The following is a 17,887-nucleotide window of genomic DNA, read 5'->3' on the forward strand; positions in this document are numbered from 1 at the left end:
AGAAAAAAATATAATTATAAAAAATTAATAAAAATAATAAAAAATTAAAAAAAATGTGTTTTTATTAGTATTTTTATGTTATTTATTTTTATTAAAAAATATAAAATATATTAAATCAATATTTTTAAATACACAATATTTTTAAATACACAATATCTGTCTAATAATCTGTAAATAAAAGCAACCTTATAAATATTCCTTTATAATAGAGATTTAGTTTTGATATTTAGCTTCACATATTGTAATTAGTTATTCATTGCCATGTTATCTACTATGAAAATAGATAATAGAAGTTTAAAACGTAAGAAAATCCTTACGACTCAATGATATAAGTGAAATTAAAAATCAAAGATTTACTAAATCAAACTTTAACGATAAGAACTAAAATAACAATAATGATCATTCTTAAATATGTAGGGGAAATATATATAAATCCTCGTTATTATTATTAGTACGGTATATATTTATGTTTTAGTAATAATCTTGTGACTTTATTGGCATACTTTTTATGTGTCGTTTGATTTTAATAAATTTAACAATTTTGAGTGTCAATGGATTTATTGCTTAATAGCTTTCTTCCTTTGAAAATTTTAACAAATTCTCTCATAAAACTTATAAATTTCTAAGGTGATAATTATCCAAACCCTAAATATAAAGCCAAATAATTATACATATTAGATGCTTATCATGCTGATGATGATAAGACTCTAAATAGTTTACAAAATACCCTATAAATATTAAAATAATTGTCCCCGGTAACACACACATACACACACTAAAGTTATCATTTGAAGATATAGGCTAAAGATTAATATATAAAATTAAGGGTAAAGTATTAAATTAATTTTTTATATTTGAATGTAATTTTGTTTTGATTTTTAAGGTTTAAAGTGTTTTATTTGAATTTAAAAAAGTTTTATTTAGTTTTAATATAGTCTCATGGTGAGATTAAAGTTAAATAATTAATGGAATATTCTACATAACAGTAGTACAAAAATAAAGTCGATAATCTGGAGAACAAGTACAAGCTCCAGAGATACAAAATCAACCATAGATATATTAATACATTTATTTATTATTTTTTTTACAATTTAAATGAAATATTTTCTGTATAACTAAAGAGAATGATAAATAAATAAATTGATGCATCCACAGTTGATTTTGTGCCTCTAAAACTTATATTTGTTCTCCACATTATCGACCTTGTTTTTATACTTCTGTGTAAAATATTTCGTTAATTATTTAACTTTGATCTCACGACGGACTACATTAAAATTAAATAAAAAAAATTTAAATTTAAATAATACACTTTAAACTTTAAGGACCTAAAGTCTAAAACAAAATTAAACCAAACTTAAAATTAATTAAGAGGCATTATAAACCAAACTATACCCCATTGTACTCATAAGTCATAACTCATAAGGATGGTGGCATACTAATTAAACAGAGAAGAGAAAAATGGTTGTTTAGTAGCACATTAAAATTCTGGTAAGCTTATCATGAAGTACTACTATAACTGGAATTTGCACTTTCCGATCAATCCCACATTATTATTTGATATCCAAATAATCCTAAATGAATAAATATCTCTGTCCTGTTCTAGAACTACATATTATTACTAGCTTACCAGAATTATTCATATGTTATGTTTTTTCCATCTATGTGATGCTTTGATATAACATTTTTAATTATATATTCTAAAAGATGAACCACTAGACTATCAATATGGATTGATAAAGCTGCCATTTAAGTGTTGTACTATTAATATGAAACACTAGTATATATATGACGGTGAAAGTTCAGAAACTTCAAGAACTGTTCATACTTTATCTAAGTTGTTAGTTATCAAATTGGATTTAATTAAAGAGCCAATATATAAAAGTATAGTTTGTAAACCTTGTATTATGAAATAGATGAAGTTAGGCTTTAATTTGCGCCGCCTTAGTGTATAGTATACTATATAAGTAGGTGGGCGCCTCATTTGTTATATAGCATTGTAATTTCATTATTTAATTGTATTATTTTTATTATTATCAACATTAATTGATTCAATTTCACTATTTTCTGGTATACAAATTTTAATTGCACTACTACTTTAAATTCTGGTACCAACCTAGATATATCAATTGTTTTGAGTCATATTTCAGAAAATATGTAGAGACATACAATTCCCTTGGCTCAATGCCAAAATGAAATTACCATTATCATTAGTTTATTTTGTAAATTTAGCTAATATATTTTTAGAGTATAAATATTAACTAATACTTTTATAAAAGGAATAACGAAATTTAACTTTTTTATATGTTTGTTATATCTTTACTAAAATAAAAAATTAAAATATTTTATTAATAATAAGTTTAACATATGCTGTAAAAAACAGGTACGGCATTGATTATTAAGCTGCTTTGTGGACTCACTCTACAATACCTTAGTTTATAGATAAATACAGCATTAATTATCAGACTTGGTTTCTATCGGAATTATCATTTTTCTTTAGAAAACGTGTATCATAAATAACACCTTAATCCTTTATCGCCGTTTCATTTATGGTTCATTTGTACTGTCGCTTAAATTCTGTCTATATTCTACAGTAGTGCTGATTTTCACTTTGTTCCTCTTAATTTACAAATTACAATGCGATTTCATTCACATATATACATTTTTTTATTATTGAATCATATTTTAAATATCAAACAGATTTAGCTAACGAATATTTTAAAAATATATATTAAAATTACTATTAATAAAAAAATTTAAATTTATTTATTTTGTATTTTAATAATATATTTCATATTAAAAGTATAATAATATAAAAGTTTTAACTTTTTTATAAATTTAATATAATTAAACAAAAATATTAGATATATATCAAAATTAGTCACAGTATATATATTTTGTATAAATATATATATTATTTAATTTATTTTTAATGTATTATATATATAAATTATTAATATATATTAAATATTAGTGATTGATTTTAATATATATTTAGCATAGTTAATATTTAAAAAGTAAAAAAAAAAACACTCAGATAACTGTGAAATTAGAAAATTTACTGTCTTAGTAAAAGAGTTAATTTTATGGTATCTTTGAGTTAGGTGTCTAAATTTTATCTAATTTATCTTTTGTGGTAAGTTTTGATTTTTTAAAAATTATTTATTTTTGAGAAAATGACGAATAGGTCCTTGACGTTTTGATCCGTAGATATTTAAATCCTCGAGTATTTGAAAATAAATTTAAGTTTTTTACCTTTTTAAAACTTGGACATATCGATCTCTCATGTTCACTTAGGTTTATCAACCTTAACAGAAAAATTAAATATGACTCTTGTTGTATTGACTTGGTTAATACAGATGGATAAGAAAGTTTTTAAAATTGAATAAATTAGACTTAAAGATAAATATGTCTAAATTTTAAAGAGATCAAATACTTAATTGTATTTTTAATTTTTCAGAAATTTAAATGTTTATAGACAAAAAAAATCAGAGATTCGATTTATCTTTTTTTCTTTATTTTTATATCTTTTAAATTAAATATTAATTTTTATTTTTTTTTCTAGTAAATAAACACCACATTTTAAGCATCGTAGCATTTATCTAGTGAGAAAGTGGTTATTTCAGTTCGTTGGTAAATTAACTATGACATTGTAATGGAGGAGCAGCAATGTAGGTGAAGAAGGGAATACTTCAATAATGTTCAGAGTTGAATGTTGAAACCCCCTTCTACTTGTGGATTCTGAATCCCATTCACATCACAATCACATGCAGGAAACCGTGTAGTCATTAATTAACAGCACAATGCTGTCATTTATTCTTGTCTCTGCTTAAAAGCCCCAACATATACACTGACTAATCTTTGCGCATTTTTGCTAATACAACAGAACTTAACCTCTCCTTCATCATAATAATATATATCAGTATCATATTCAAATGTAGTAATACGTCTCCAACTTGAATTCCATTTGAGGTGATGCTATAGTATTCAATGAACTGTGTGTGACAACTCACTTCCCTTCTTTACTTCTTACTGTTTACTCTACTTTCCCAATGCCAGTATGATTTGCTATTAGGGAGAAACCCGAGTATAATTAATTTAGTGTGAAGTTAATAACTAAAAATTCTTAAATAATTTCACAGATTTAATTAAATTATTATTTAACGATTTTTAATTATCAATTTCACATTAAAATAATTATCAGTTAATTTTCATCTTGCTATTAATCACATATGTATACCCTTTCAACTTTTTTATTTATGATTTTAGAGTGATGAAGCATTAACCGTTTCAAAATTGATACACACCTATCTATAGTTATCTTTGTATGAAATAAATAAGGTAAAAACTTAGGTGAAGTCGACTTTATGTGAAGTTGATACCTGAAAAGAGGATCCACGGGCAATGAAAATGAATGAGAAGCTCGAAAAGTTGGAAGAAGAAAAATTTTTTTGGTTCGACGTATAGAATTAGCTAAACATTTTATCCGAACAAATATAAATCCGGAATGGATGGTTTTATGTCTCTTACCAATTCTTTTCCCCGAATTGAGACCCATTATTCAAATCGATGGGAGAAAACTAATGAGCTCAGATATTAATGAACTCTATCGAAGAGTCGTTGAATGAAAATTTAGTCAAATCAGTCAAATTATCTAACGGCTTTTAGATATTTGAAGTCGATTTTACCTGAGTTTCCACTAATAAATAATTAATAATTAATTAAATAATTTAATATATTTAATTAAATTATTATTATTAATTTTTAATTATTAATTTTATATAAAAATAATACATATAGAAATAATTGAATATAAATTTTTACTCAAAATTTTAAATTCTAAATAAGATGAGTTTTCACATTCAAAATTATAACATAACCTGCATAATAACCCTTGCCATTGTCAATAATGTTGGAAAGTTGGGGTTGACTAAATAATCTTTTTTAGTTACTTTGCTCATGTAACAAATAATAAATTACATGATGAAAAATTCCTCGGCTCTTCTGTTTCTGTATCTATACATAAGACCAAGGCATGCTTATATGTTTGTTTTAAAAATGGTACAAATTGATATAAGCTGCAATAACTTCAATAATAATCATCACTGAGTTTGTTTTCAAAAAGATACACGCTTGAAAATTACAGCCACAAAATTAATTAAAAAACCGTGCAAGTGTGCAACCCCTTTCTCTGTAGAATGCAAGAGACTATTCATTAATGAATCGAGGGGTCCATTCATATTGTGATATCTTAGCTTTGCAAACTCTAGCATGATCGTACTTTATGAAAAGAAACCATAAAAGGGATATGGTGGTCTTTTTCTTTTTCATGGGATTTATTACCACTGGAAAGAGTTTGGTTGAGTTACTTATGACTACGACCCATTGTGCTTCAACAGTATGGTTATGATTATGACCCTTTGGCCACAAGAAAATATACGAAGAAAAAGGATATATAGGCATTCATTGATTCTTTCTATGAGGTCAATAACTGTGTTGGGGTAAACCTCATCTGCCAAACTGCAAAATTTGAAATTCTTCACGAAAAATGTGCACACTAATGCTACATAATTAATACAATTTTTTATTTTTTATTAATATTTGGTTAATTTAAATGCTAAAATCAAATTTTAAATATATATGATAAGTTTATTATTAGTATAAAATTTTAAATATTTTTATTTAATAAATATAAAATAAATTTATTGAAAACTTCAAATTTTTATATTAATAATTTTTTTTAATTTTATAATCTTAACATGTGTACTAAAAATACAAGATAGATAAACTTTAAATTTTACTAGTATAAAAAATATTAATTAATATTAATAAAAAAATATATTGAATATATATTGTAAAAATAATAAATACACAATAAATATAAAATAAGATGATGAAAATTCAGGTGCAATCAACTTCAAATGAAGTTGATAGTTGAAAAACGGTTAAATAATTTAAATGATTTAACTAACAACAATGCTAGGAACCAAGAGGGTACCAGTCAAAAACCAACCAAATGTCTCTGGATGAATCCAAAACCTCTATGTGGATGGTGCTTATGCTAGGTATTAGGATGTTTCTTCTATTAAGTATCAGAATGTTTTTTTTTCATACTAAATAGATGTTCTTTTATATATTTTATAAATTTTTTTATATACTAAGAATCGAGATTGTTAGAAATTTCGTAATTCCCGCCCCTATTTCTCTAACGTATTATTCAAAATTTTAATTTGGGGTGAGAAGTAATTATAAATTAAAAACAAATAAAATTAATAAATATAATAATAAATTAGTTAAGTTGTTTATTTTTTTATTGATTACCTCTTGGTTTCATATACTTTTTCTTTAACTAAATTTTTATCTGATTACTCTCAATTATCAAGTTAATGTGAAGTTCACTGCATTTAAATTCCACCGAATAAGATCCTAAATAATTTTTATGGTTTTCTTCTTCTCCCACTTTCTATGGTCTCTATTTATAGCTAGTACAGTTTGGTTGTGTTAATATAAGGAGCGAAGGTAACTATAAGCTTAGGCCTCGGCACCATTGCTGAAACATTATTATATAGAATCATCATCACACATCACACATATCACACATGATAATGGAACCTATTTCCAAGCCAAGCCATGATCCTCTCTTATCAGAGCTTCTCTTCTCAAAACTCTCACACTTCCTTTGGTCTTGTATTCTCCTTCTTGTTGCATCTTCTGAACTGTTCTTACTCTTCCAAAACTCAGAACCAATGTTCCATTTTCTTCTTCTATGCTTCCTCCTTCTCTGTCTCCTTCTAAAGCACATTCTCTCAAGGTCTTCTCCTGTTTACCTTGTTGACTTCTCATGTCTTAAACCGCCGGGATCTTGCAGGGTGCCATTTGCGGCATTCCTTGAAAACGCTTCCATGTTTGAAGTCTTTGACGATGAAAGCTTAGCCTTCATGGCCAAAGTTCTTCAAACTTCTGGTCAAAGCGAAGAGACTTCCCTCCCTCCTTCACTGCACTACATTCCTCCGAAAACAGACCAAAATGAAGCCTTAACAGAGGTTCACATGGTTCTCTTCCCCATCCTTGATGACCTCTTTGCAAAAACCAATGTTTCACCCCTTGACATAGACATACTCATAGTTAACTGCAGTGGCTTTTGTCCCTCTCCTTCTCTGGCCTCCATTGTCATCAACAAATACTCCATGAGAACTGACATCAAGAGCTTCAACATCTCCGGCATGGGGTGCAGTGCAAGCGCACTATGCATAGACATGGCACAGAATCTTCTGAGAGTTAACAAGAACTCAAACGCCATTGTTCTCAGCACAGAGATTCTCTCAACAGGTTGGTATTCAGGGAACGAAAAGTCAAAGTTGGTCATCAACTGCCTCTTCAGGATGGGAAGCGCCGCCATTCTTCTCTCGAACAAGAAAGAAGCAAAGAAGCACGCAAAATACAGGGTGCTTAGGACGCTAAGAACACAAAGAGCCTTCGAAGACAAAGCTTATGTTTCTGCCATAAGAGAAGAAGATTCAGAAGGGAAGCTGGGAGTTACCCTGAAGAGGGACTTGCTTCAAGTAGCCGGTGAGACCCTTCGTTCAAACATCACGATTCTTGGCTCTGAGATCTTGCCTTTGTTTGAGAAGTTTCGGTATTTTGCTTCCCTGATGAAGAAGAGGTTCTTGTTGACAAAGTCTGAAGGGATCTACGTTCCGAACTTCAAGACGGTGATACAGCATTTCTGCATGCCGTGTTCTGGGAGGTCAGTAATCATGGAAGTGGGGAAAGGCTTGAAGCTTGGGGAGAGAGAGATGGAACCGGCATTGATGACTCTTCACAGGTTCGGGAACCAGTCTTCTTCATCTCTCTGGTACGAACTTGCTTACTTGGAAGCCAAGGAACGGGTTCACAAAGGTGACAGAATATGGCAACTCGGTATGGGTAGTGGGCCCAAATGCAACAGTGTTCTCCTCCAATGTGTCAGGCCCATCATTGCTGAGTCCAACAAGGGCCCATGGGCTGACTGCATCCATCGATACCCCTTATGGGTTAATGATTCTTCAACACCTTAGTGTCATTTATATTTATCATCATCTTATTATTAATGTTCCTATATTATATGACTATGGGTGATACTGATACATATAAGGTAGACCCACCTTAAATACTTTTATAATGTTTAGCATTTTATGTGTTTATTATTCATTAATTGTAGCCGTAGCGAATCAAAGAGGGGCAAGCTAAGTGGGGGGAGTGAGTATACATTTACAATGTCAAAGTAGTATTTAATTTTCTCATCTGTAGTACAGTAAATGAAAGGGGGGCCCTGAAACAGGTTTGAACTTTGAACTAAGAAGGTTGGTTCCTCATATTAATTGCTTTTCTGCATGCATTAATGCCACTGTTTTATGACTGTCTCCACTTTCCGGGTACATATATTCATCTTCTCACCTCTACCCCTATGCCAAATTCATACTTCTTTTTCTTTCTTGAAGTGTTCTATAAATACTTTTTAAGGATATTTCAATAAAAAAGCTTAAATTGAAAATATAAGTTGAATATAATTTTTTTTTATTTTTCTTACTTATTCCTCTTAATATAAGTCACCAAAGAAAAAGAAAAGGAAAAATCCTATTAATATAGAAAATAGAAAATCCACTTAATCCTATCTAATGCTTTTAGAATTTTTTACTTAAATATTGTTTGTTTTAATTATTAACTCAATATATCTAAATATAAATTGTATTTAAATGTACTAATACAAAATCTCAGCTAATATATATATATAAAAGATTAAATTAAGAATAAGTTTTTGCATCTGACAGGATCCTTGACATAGAATAAAATTACAGTAATTCAAGAAAGAAATATTTATATATTTAAAGGTAGAATAACAAAACAGTAAACAATTTTATAAAAGCTAGTCTTTTGACAGTGTTTACAAAATTTATAACTAAAAGTTGCTTGTATGCATCTTTGTGCATGGGATTATCCACATATTAATAGGTGGATGTTGAAATTCTTTGTCGAATGGACAAAAAGTAAGATTATGACTCAATTTTTAGTAATCCTAGCATTAATCAATTTTCAAAGATATGCAATTAAGTTAGTATCCTCTCTTCTGAGTGGTTGAGGAGAAGGTGCCGGGAACGCTAAATTGAAAACCTCACTTAGGCCTTTAAGAAGCTATTTTTTTTTTTTTACCAAAGATAAGAGATTCGAACCTGTGACCTCTTAATTGAGTATGAGGAGATTATGCCATTTGAGCTATAACTCATTGGCTTCTAAGAAGCTATTTAGGAGTTTATAGAAAAGTTAAAAAGAAATGACTTCTCTCATCATACTTCTACTTTTCATCACATTTCTATAAAATAAACACTTTTAGAGTTAAAAATCTAAACATAAAATAACTTATTTATAAGTTACTTTTAACAGAATCATTTATTGTTTAAGTTATTTTATCAAAATGAGCTTAATTAAGTTGGTTACCCAAACTGAGCCTTAGTCACGTTGAATTAAGTGTGAAAAATAATTGTTTAACCTTTTTTTTTAATAAAAAAAATTCAACATAACAAGGTGAAATAAAAGAAAAAAAATACATTTTAAAATTGTGTTGATTTTCCTACAATGTTAATGTATTTCACACTCATTCAAACCAAAATTGGGTTGATTTTTCCTACAATGTTAACGTATTTCACACAATTAGGTTGCACTCAAACACAGACATTAGCTTTTTGACAAGCATAACTTCCTCTCTCTGATCTTCTTTCTTTCTCACTTAAAAAGATGGAATACTTACCTTGACATTAATTAGTATATTTAGAAACAAGAAGTTCATCCGACTTCCTGATGAATAATAGTAGCATGGGAAAGAAACCAAATAAAATTTGTCCATGAAAAATTGAAACCTAACTTAGCCCATGAAAAAATTGATCTAACCCAAAATTTTATTATATATCATTGTTACGATGGGTAACCGGAGATGGTGGGCTGGACTTGCTAGGTTGGCCCAATCGTCTGAGGAAGGAAGTCTTCGAGCGGGTCTACGCCTTGAGGGCCTCCGTCCGATTTGTAATTATGAACGAGCGGGGGATGGTACCTGCAAAGACACTCCGATGCCTAAGTCAGCAAGGGTGTGAGCAGGTCTAGAGAGTATTGGGACTTAGAGATACCTGATAGGTGTCAGTGTATTTATAGTGGTGAACCAATAACCACCGTTGAAGTAGTGCCATCTTTTTAGGGTGATAACCGTCCCTTTATCTTAGGGAGGTTAAGATATGGCTCCTGGAAGTGGTTAGAGAGATTCTAAGGGCAGTTACTCATTTAAACGAGTGATTATCTGCCAGCTAACCCTCGTCCCCGACTTCTTTAGGGCAAGTCGTGATAAGAACCGACTTCGCAGGAAGAAGGTCGGTGCTAGGCGAGGCTCAACCCTTCGGATTAGACCTTTTATTTGGACCTGGGCCTTATCATTGGGACAGGGTATGAACAATCATTTTTTTCCATCCAACCCAACCTAACCCAATAATATTTGTCCAAATAATATTTTATTTAATATATATTCAAATTATTTATTAACAATACTGTTTACTACAAAGGCAAAAAAAGTTTTACTACAAATTATACTATTAGTTAAATAATGAAATAGATATTTATCAAAATTAAAAAAATGCACTCTAACTTAAAAAAAATTATATTTATCATTTTAAATTATTTTTGAGAGGACCATTGTGCATAATTTATATTAAAATGGAAAAAAAATGGAAAAACCCAATCCAAGTATGATTTATGAGGAGTTTAACAAATTTAGTCTATATATTCATTACAATAATTTTAAATATTAAATTAAAAACATGGTTTAACCTATGAAAAACTTAGCCTAATCAAAAATTCATTATATATATTATTTTTTTACCAACACAACCTTACCCAACCCAATAAAAATAGTGTTCATTGGAGACAAAAAAGTGTTTACTATAAAAATTATACTATTAATTAATTAATAGATTAAATATTTATCAATATTTAAAAAAAATACATTATAACTATCAGTATAACGTAACAAGTTTGAAGTAAATGACATACTAATGTGAAGTAAAACATAATGAATAGTGGCTTGATAAAAGCTGATATTGGTGTTGCCTTAGAGGATGGCACCTTGTTGATACCTCCTATGGCTATTCAAGTCACTATCTTTCCCAACTCTGGCTTCACTATATGCATCAATTTCAAGTGCAGTTTGGAATAAACTACGTGTAAACATTATGTCTCTCTTAAAAACATAACTGATAACATATTAGAAAAAAACATATGAACTCTTATATGAATTCCCATCACATAATATGTTTAATTTTCAAGAAATCGGATGGTCCGGATTGTTTATCTGAAAGTCCTGATGTTGATTGAGTGAGTCCGGGATTGTTTATCTGAAAGTCCTGATGTTGATTGAGTGAGGTTGAGTTTGGTAAAATTTTTTTATAGAGTGTTTGTACTTTTAAAAGTACAAGCATCTCATTTTGTTTTTGATAAATTAAAAAGTTCAAATACTTGTGCTTGCGAGCTTTTCAAAGTTAGGGGTGTTTTTAAAAGCACGTAGCGAAAATTTTTTAAAATTGGCTTGTGCTTATCAAAGTTTATTTATTTTACTGTACATATTTCCCGCTATTATATTGCCATTAAAATCCTCGTATATTTCTAACTTCTCATCCTAACTTTCACAAATTTTAACACAATCTTCATGTATTTTTTATTTTTCAACCTAATCTTCACAAATTTCAACACAAATATATCTATATCATAGGTATAAACTTCTATCTATTTATATTATTTTTTTTGTGTGTTATTTTTGTATTTTTTCAGTAGATCTATTATATTTGTTTGTTTTTTATGTGTTCTTTGAAATGTGAAGAGGTTGACTTGGTTTATGAAAACCAATCATAAAATTTTCCTTGCATGAACATTAGTCAAAATTATAATAACAACATGTATATACATATATAAATATAGATATATAATCATAAGAGTAGTTTATTTGAGATATGTGTCTCATTTTTTGTGATCTGTATATATAGGTGGGTAATTGACGGTACTAACATTGAATTACATACAAATTTTATTATTGACTAATAATAACTCTATTTATATTAGTACAATCAAGTAAATATTTAAACTATTAGTCTCTAAAATTTGAGTTAGGTAATTTAGTATTTTTAATGATGATGTTTAGAATAAAATAAATTTTTATGATACTTATATAAAATTTTAAAGTTAAAAAATAAAAGAGTATATTTATTATATTTATGTTTATTATGAATTTTTTATTTTAAAATTATTTTATTTTAAAATATTATATAAAATTTTAAAGAATTTAAAAAAATAAATTTTTCTTCGTTATAAACATGTTTATGTTGGAAATGATATTAAGCTGGTATCTAATGACTCACAAAAGCAAGCTGTAACTGTAACTGATTATGGTTGAATAATAGTAATTACCTCATAACCATAGTTAATTTATTTACCATGAGTTAGGTTTTAGTAAGGTTAATTTTTTAATAGCTACAAACAGTGGATAACAATATGTACTCTGATGTACTCTGTGGTTTTTCTTTCAATTTTAGATTTTGTATTTATTCATATGACAAATTCACTTTCTTTGAGTTTTCTTCCTCCACTTCAATCTTATTTTCTTCAATAAATTATATCCAGATAACGATTTTATCAGTTTATTATAATTTTTTTAAGTTGTAAAAGTTGTTTTACCAAATACAATTGTGGTGTTTGTACTTATTAAAAATCATTTTTAAGTTGATTTTAACAAACTCAAGTGCTGCAACTTTTAAAAAGTTGTCTTCTAAAAGATAACTTTCATAAGCTACTTACCAAATCAAGACTGAGTTGTCTGCTACCTCCTTGAGACGTGAAGAGTGGTCGATGAAAACAACCATTGCAGTAATGTCGTCATGAAATTCATGTCTTGATCCACCTTCAAGACGAATAATGCGATCATAAAGCTTCTTCAATCGCATGTTGAAGCAATTTCCTGGCCGCCCCCTATTAATAATAAGAGGAGTGTTTAAATATATATTAGGGAAAATTGTGTATTTAAATATATATTAGAGAAATTAGTTACCCTTCCATTGCGGGCTTCATACACAATTTATTAAACCACTTTTTCACCTTAGTCTATGACAACAATAAAGACGTTTAACAGCTTACAATTTTTCAATCAAACAACAATTAATAAAATTTTTTTACCTTCATAGTTTTCTTTCATTATTCTTTCACAATTTTATTATCTTTGCGTACTCTTTGTGTACTCTTTTCGTTTTATTACAATTTTCACAGCTTTCACCATTGATATAATATTCCATAGACTAGCGGATGCAAAAATAAAATTCAGCAAGATCATTGTGTACACTTTTTTTTAAGAGCCTCGGCAGATGAGAGAAGTATGGGCGTGCTAATCTTTTTTTCTGGTATTTTTCATAAATACCAGACTTATTCAATTTGTATACAGGTGAAGTAGGATAGTATGATGCTAGAATTTTTATTCTAATTGTGGTCTAATTTGTTAATATAGAAATTAGTTTGGATGATGTTGTAATTATTAATTAATTATATTGGTAATTGGTCTGTTTTTTTGATGGAAAGAACACGACTATTCATAAATTTTATAAAGTTTGGATCCCCAATTCTGATTACATAATAACAAACAAACACACTTTGATTCCATATGAGTTTGTGATTCAAGAATTGGAAGTTTCCAAATTAAATCAAAGGATTTATTGGTGATGGCTGGAGGTACGCAAATTACTGATTTTATAAAATATCTAACATATGGTATAGAGCCAAGTTGTCTCTGCCTTGCCATTTCAAAATTTAATTACTGTGCATTATTTTGATAAATTATTTTCAAAGAAGTAAGAAAAACCATTGAAATTAAAGTTGACATACCATAAAAGGAGGGAATAATAAATAATATTCCAAAAATCTTCTAAATTTGTGTCGTAGTTGTTCTTCATAATAGTATAATTTTCCATGATTCACATAAGTTTTCTTATTTTTGAATATATAAAAAAAAAGAAAAAAAAAAGAGAGAAGAAAAAAGAGAAGTCAGTGGAAGAGAGAAGACAGAAAGAACTTATTTCAATTGATGGATTTTGTTTGTTATATAACAAAATTTAAATTTGTTATAAAAATTCAAATTTTGGTTGGAGTGAGGTTTAAACCTGGATCTTCTAAATATTGGCAAAATAGTTGTCCACTAAATCATCTTCACTTTTAATATTAATCATGTTATTGAATTTATTTATTTAATGATTATATTTGCATGCAATATAAATTCTTCCGTTGCATGCATATCATATTGTAATTAATATATGATTTATTGAGGAGTAGCCACAGCATCCTTGATAATAATTATATTTGAAGAAATCACATAAATATTAATATGATAAACTTGTAATTGTTGTGAACTATATAATAAACTTACCCACAGAAATTTATTATGTTATTCACATATAATTAGATTGAAATAGAAAATATTTCTTACTTTTTAATTAGCCTACAGATATTAAGAAGTAGTATTTTATTTTCTAGTTTCAATACTTTAGTTAATATAGTGAATATTATGTGTGTTAAAATCTTTGCCTACAAGTAAATTTTAATGACACTATGATACATATTTATTTTGATATGACTTGCATTGGCATGTATTATCATATATTATGGATTTTGATGTCCCTATTTAAAGTTGAATAATGTTAGCATGATTTATTATTTGTAGCAATAATGATATCTGAAACTGTATCTGAAGTTCATTTGTTAAGTGGTGACAACTATAAAGAATGGAAAGATAAGATTCTCTTTCACTTGGGGTGTGCAGATCTTGACTATGCTCTTCGTAGGGAAGAGTCTCCAACACCTACTGATGCTAGTTCTCAAGCCGAGGTAGCATTATACGAATGGTGGGAGAAATCCAACCATTTAAGTATGATGTTTATTAAGTCTCGTATTTCAGCTAGTATCCGAGGTTCAATTCCTGATTGTAGGAATGTCAAGGATTGTATGAAGGCTATTGATGAACAATTTGAGTCTTCTAGTAAGGCACTTGCAAGCACCCTAATGGCACAATTGTCATCTATGAAGCTTACCGGCATAAGAGGTGTGCGTGAACACATCATGAGGTTGAGAGACATTGCAGCACAACTGAAAGCTTTAAAGGTTGAGATCTCTGACTCATTTCTGGTGCATCTTATTCTGAATTCTCTTCCTGCCTAGTACGGACCATTTAAGATTTCTTATAACACACATAAAGAAAAATGGTCCATTAATGAATTACTGGTGATGTGTGTGCAAGAGGAAGGAAGGCTAATTCAGGAACTTGGTGAAAGTGCACTATTAGTGACAAATGAGGGCAATAAAAAGCAAGTTCATAAGAAGAAAGGAAAGGGTATTGTATCCCATCCTATGAAGAAAGAATGTGCACGGTGTTTCTTTTGTAAAAAGAAAAGACACATGAATAAGGAATGCCCAAAATTTCAAGTTTGGCTTGAAAAGAAAGGTACTAACCTTTCTTATCTTATTCCTTCAGTGTGTTTTGAATCTAATTTTGTTGAAATATGTCATGATACTTGGTGGATTTATTCTGGTGCTGAAATTCATATTTCAAATACCATGCAGGGTTTCATAAGAAAAAGGAAACTGATAGGAAGTGAACTAAGCATCTATATGGGCAATCGGATGCGTTCACGTATGGAAGCTGTTGGAACATTTAGACTTGTATTAAGTACTGGTTGTATTTTAGATTTAGAAAAACCTTTTATATTCCAGATTTTTCTAAAAATTTGATTTCTTTTATCTAAGCTTGTAAAACAAGGATTATGTATAAATTTTTATGATGATTCTGTTGACATTATTAAAAATTCTAATATTATTGGACGTGGTACTTTAATTGGTGATTTATTTAAAGTCCATTTAGCTAATATTGTTCCAGCTAATCTTATGGTTATGCATGGTAATGGTATGAATGAAAAATCCTCCATGTTGTGGCACCGAAGGTTGGGACACATCTCCATTGAGAGAATAAAGAAATTAGTAAGTGATGGAGTTCTTGAAACTCTAGACTTTACTGATTTTGATACTTGTGTGGATTGCATTAAGGGAAAGTAAACCAAAAAGTCTCAAAAAGGTGCTAAGAGGAGTTCTGACATATTAGAAATAATTCACACTGACATATATTGTCCTGATATGTCCTTAAGTGGTCAGAAATACTTCATCTCATTTATTAATGATTATTCACGATATATGTATCTCTATATGCTTCATAATAAATATGAGGCATTGGACGCTTTTAAAGTTTATAAAGCTGAAGTAGAGAAACAATGCGGAAAGAAAATTAAGATCGTGAGATCAGATAGAGGTGGAGAATTCTATGGGAGATATACTGGAAGTGGACAAGCACCTGGTCTATTTGCAAAGTATCTTCAAGAGCATGGTATTGTGGCACAATACACCATGTCTGACACACCAGATCAAAATGGTATAGCTGAAAGAAGAAATAGGACTTTGGTGGATATGGTGAGGAGTATGTTTAGCAACTCCAATCTTTCTTTATCTTTGTGGAGTGAAGCCCTTAAAACAGCTGCGTATATATTAAATAGAGTTCCAACAAAGGCAATTTCTAAAACGCCATTTGAGCTATGGAAAGGTTGAAAATATAGTTTGAATCATATACGTATTTGGAGTTGTCCTGCTGAAGTTCGGGTTTATAATTCACAAGAAAGGAAGTTGGACCCAAGGACGATAAGTGCCTATTTTATCGGCTATGCAGAAAAGTTTAAGGGTTATATATTTTATTGTCCTTCCCATTCAAGTAAAATAGTTGAATATAGAAATGCAAGGTTTTTAGAGCATGATATGGAAAGTAGGAGAAATCATCCTCTTAAAGTTGTTGAGAATGATAATGTTTATCAAACCTCTCTATGTACAAGAATGATTGTTCAATACAATGCCCATACAGATAGGGTCAATGTAGAACAACCTATTACTAATGTTCCACATCATGAAGATAATGTTCAAGTAGATCATATGGTGGAGGATCAAACTCTTCATAATGAAAATGTTATTCAAGAACATATTGCTCAAGAGCAACTTCAAGAAGAGGGAGAACCTGTTATGCCACTACCTTTACAAGAGGTTGATGATGCAACATTAAGAAGATCAACAAAAATAAGAAAGCCTGTAATTTTTAGTGACTGTAGTGTATCTTGCTGAGTCTAACTATGATGTTTGTAATGAAAATGACCCAACGACGTTTTCACAAGCAATGGAAAGTCGTAATTCCAATTTTTGGCTAGATGCTATGAAGGATGAAATAAATTCTATGGCGGATAACCAAGTTTGGGATCTTGTAGAATTTTCTGATGGGAAAAAGGCCATTGGTTGTAAATGGGTCTTTAAGATCAAGAAGGATTTCTCAGGCAATATTGAGCGCTACAAGGCTCGACTTGTTGCTAAAGGATTTACTCAAAGGGAAGGAGTTAACTACAGGGAAACCTTTTTTCCTGTTTCAAAGAAAGTCTCTTTCCGTATCATTATGGCATTGGTAGCACACTTTAACATGGAATTGCATCAAATGGATTTGGAAACGGCCTTCCTTAATGGAGATTTGGAAGAAGAGGTCTATATGAGACAACCGAAGGGTTTATCTCAAGTGCTGGTAAGGAGTTAATTTGCAAGCTTAAGAGAGCAATGTATGGTCTTAAGCAGGCTTCCCGACAGTGGTATTTGAAGTTTCACAATGTGACTTCTTCATTTGGGTTCATTGAGAATATTTTTGATCAATGTATATATCACAAGGTTAGTGGGAGCAAAATCATATTTCTCATCTTATATGTAGATGATA

The 17,887-nt window shown here is 29.4% G+C and overlaps 1 protein-coding gene across 1 annotated transcript; it reads left to right on the plus strand.

Annotated features, from left to right (window-relative positions):
- Nucleotides 1-6,486: 6,486 nt before the first annotated feature.
- Nucleotides 6,487-8,353, plus strand: LOC112779903 (3-ketoacyl-CoA synthase 6). Its single transcript, XM_025824261.3, has one exon. It carries the CDS (start codon nucleotides 6,597-6,599, stop codon nucleotides 8,052-8,054), a length of 1,458 nt encoding a protein of 485 aa, XP_025680046.1. The 5' UTR covers nucleotides 6,487-6,596; the 3' UTR covers nucleotides 8,055-8,353.
- The last annotated feature ends 9,534 nt before the right edge of the window (nucleotides 8,354-17,887 follow it).

The sequence above is a fragment of the Arachis hypogaea genome, chromosome 19 (assembly GCF_003086295.3).
Source record: "Arachis hypogaea cultivar Tifrunner chromosome 19, arahy.Tifrunner.gnm2.J5K5, whole genome shotgun sequence".
NCBI lineage: Eukaryota > Viridiplantae > Streptophyta > Magnoliopsida > Fabales > Fabaceae > Arachis > Arachis hypogaea.

Coding starts and splice junctions, on each gene's coding strand:
- LOC112779903 (XM_025824261.3), top strand. CDS start 6,597: ATGATAATGGAACCTATTTCCAAGCCAAGCCATGATCCTCTCTTATCA.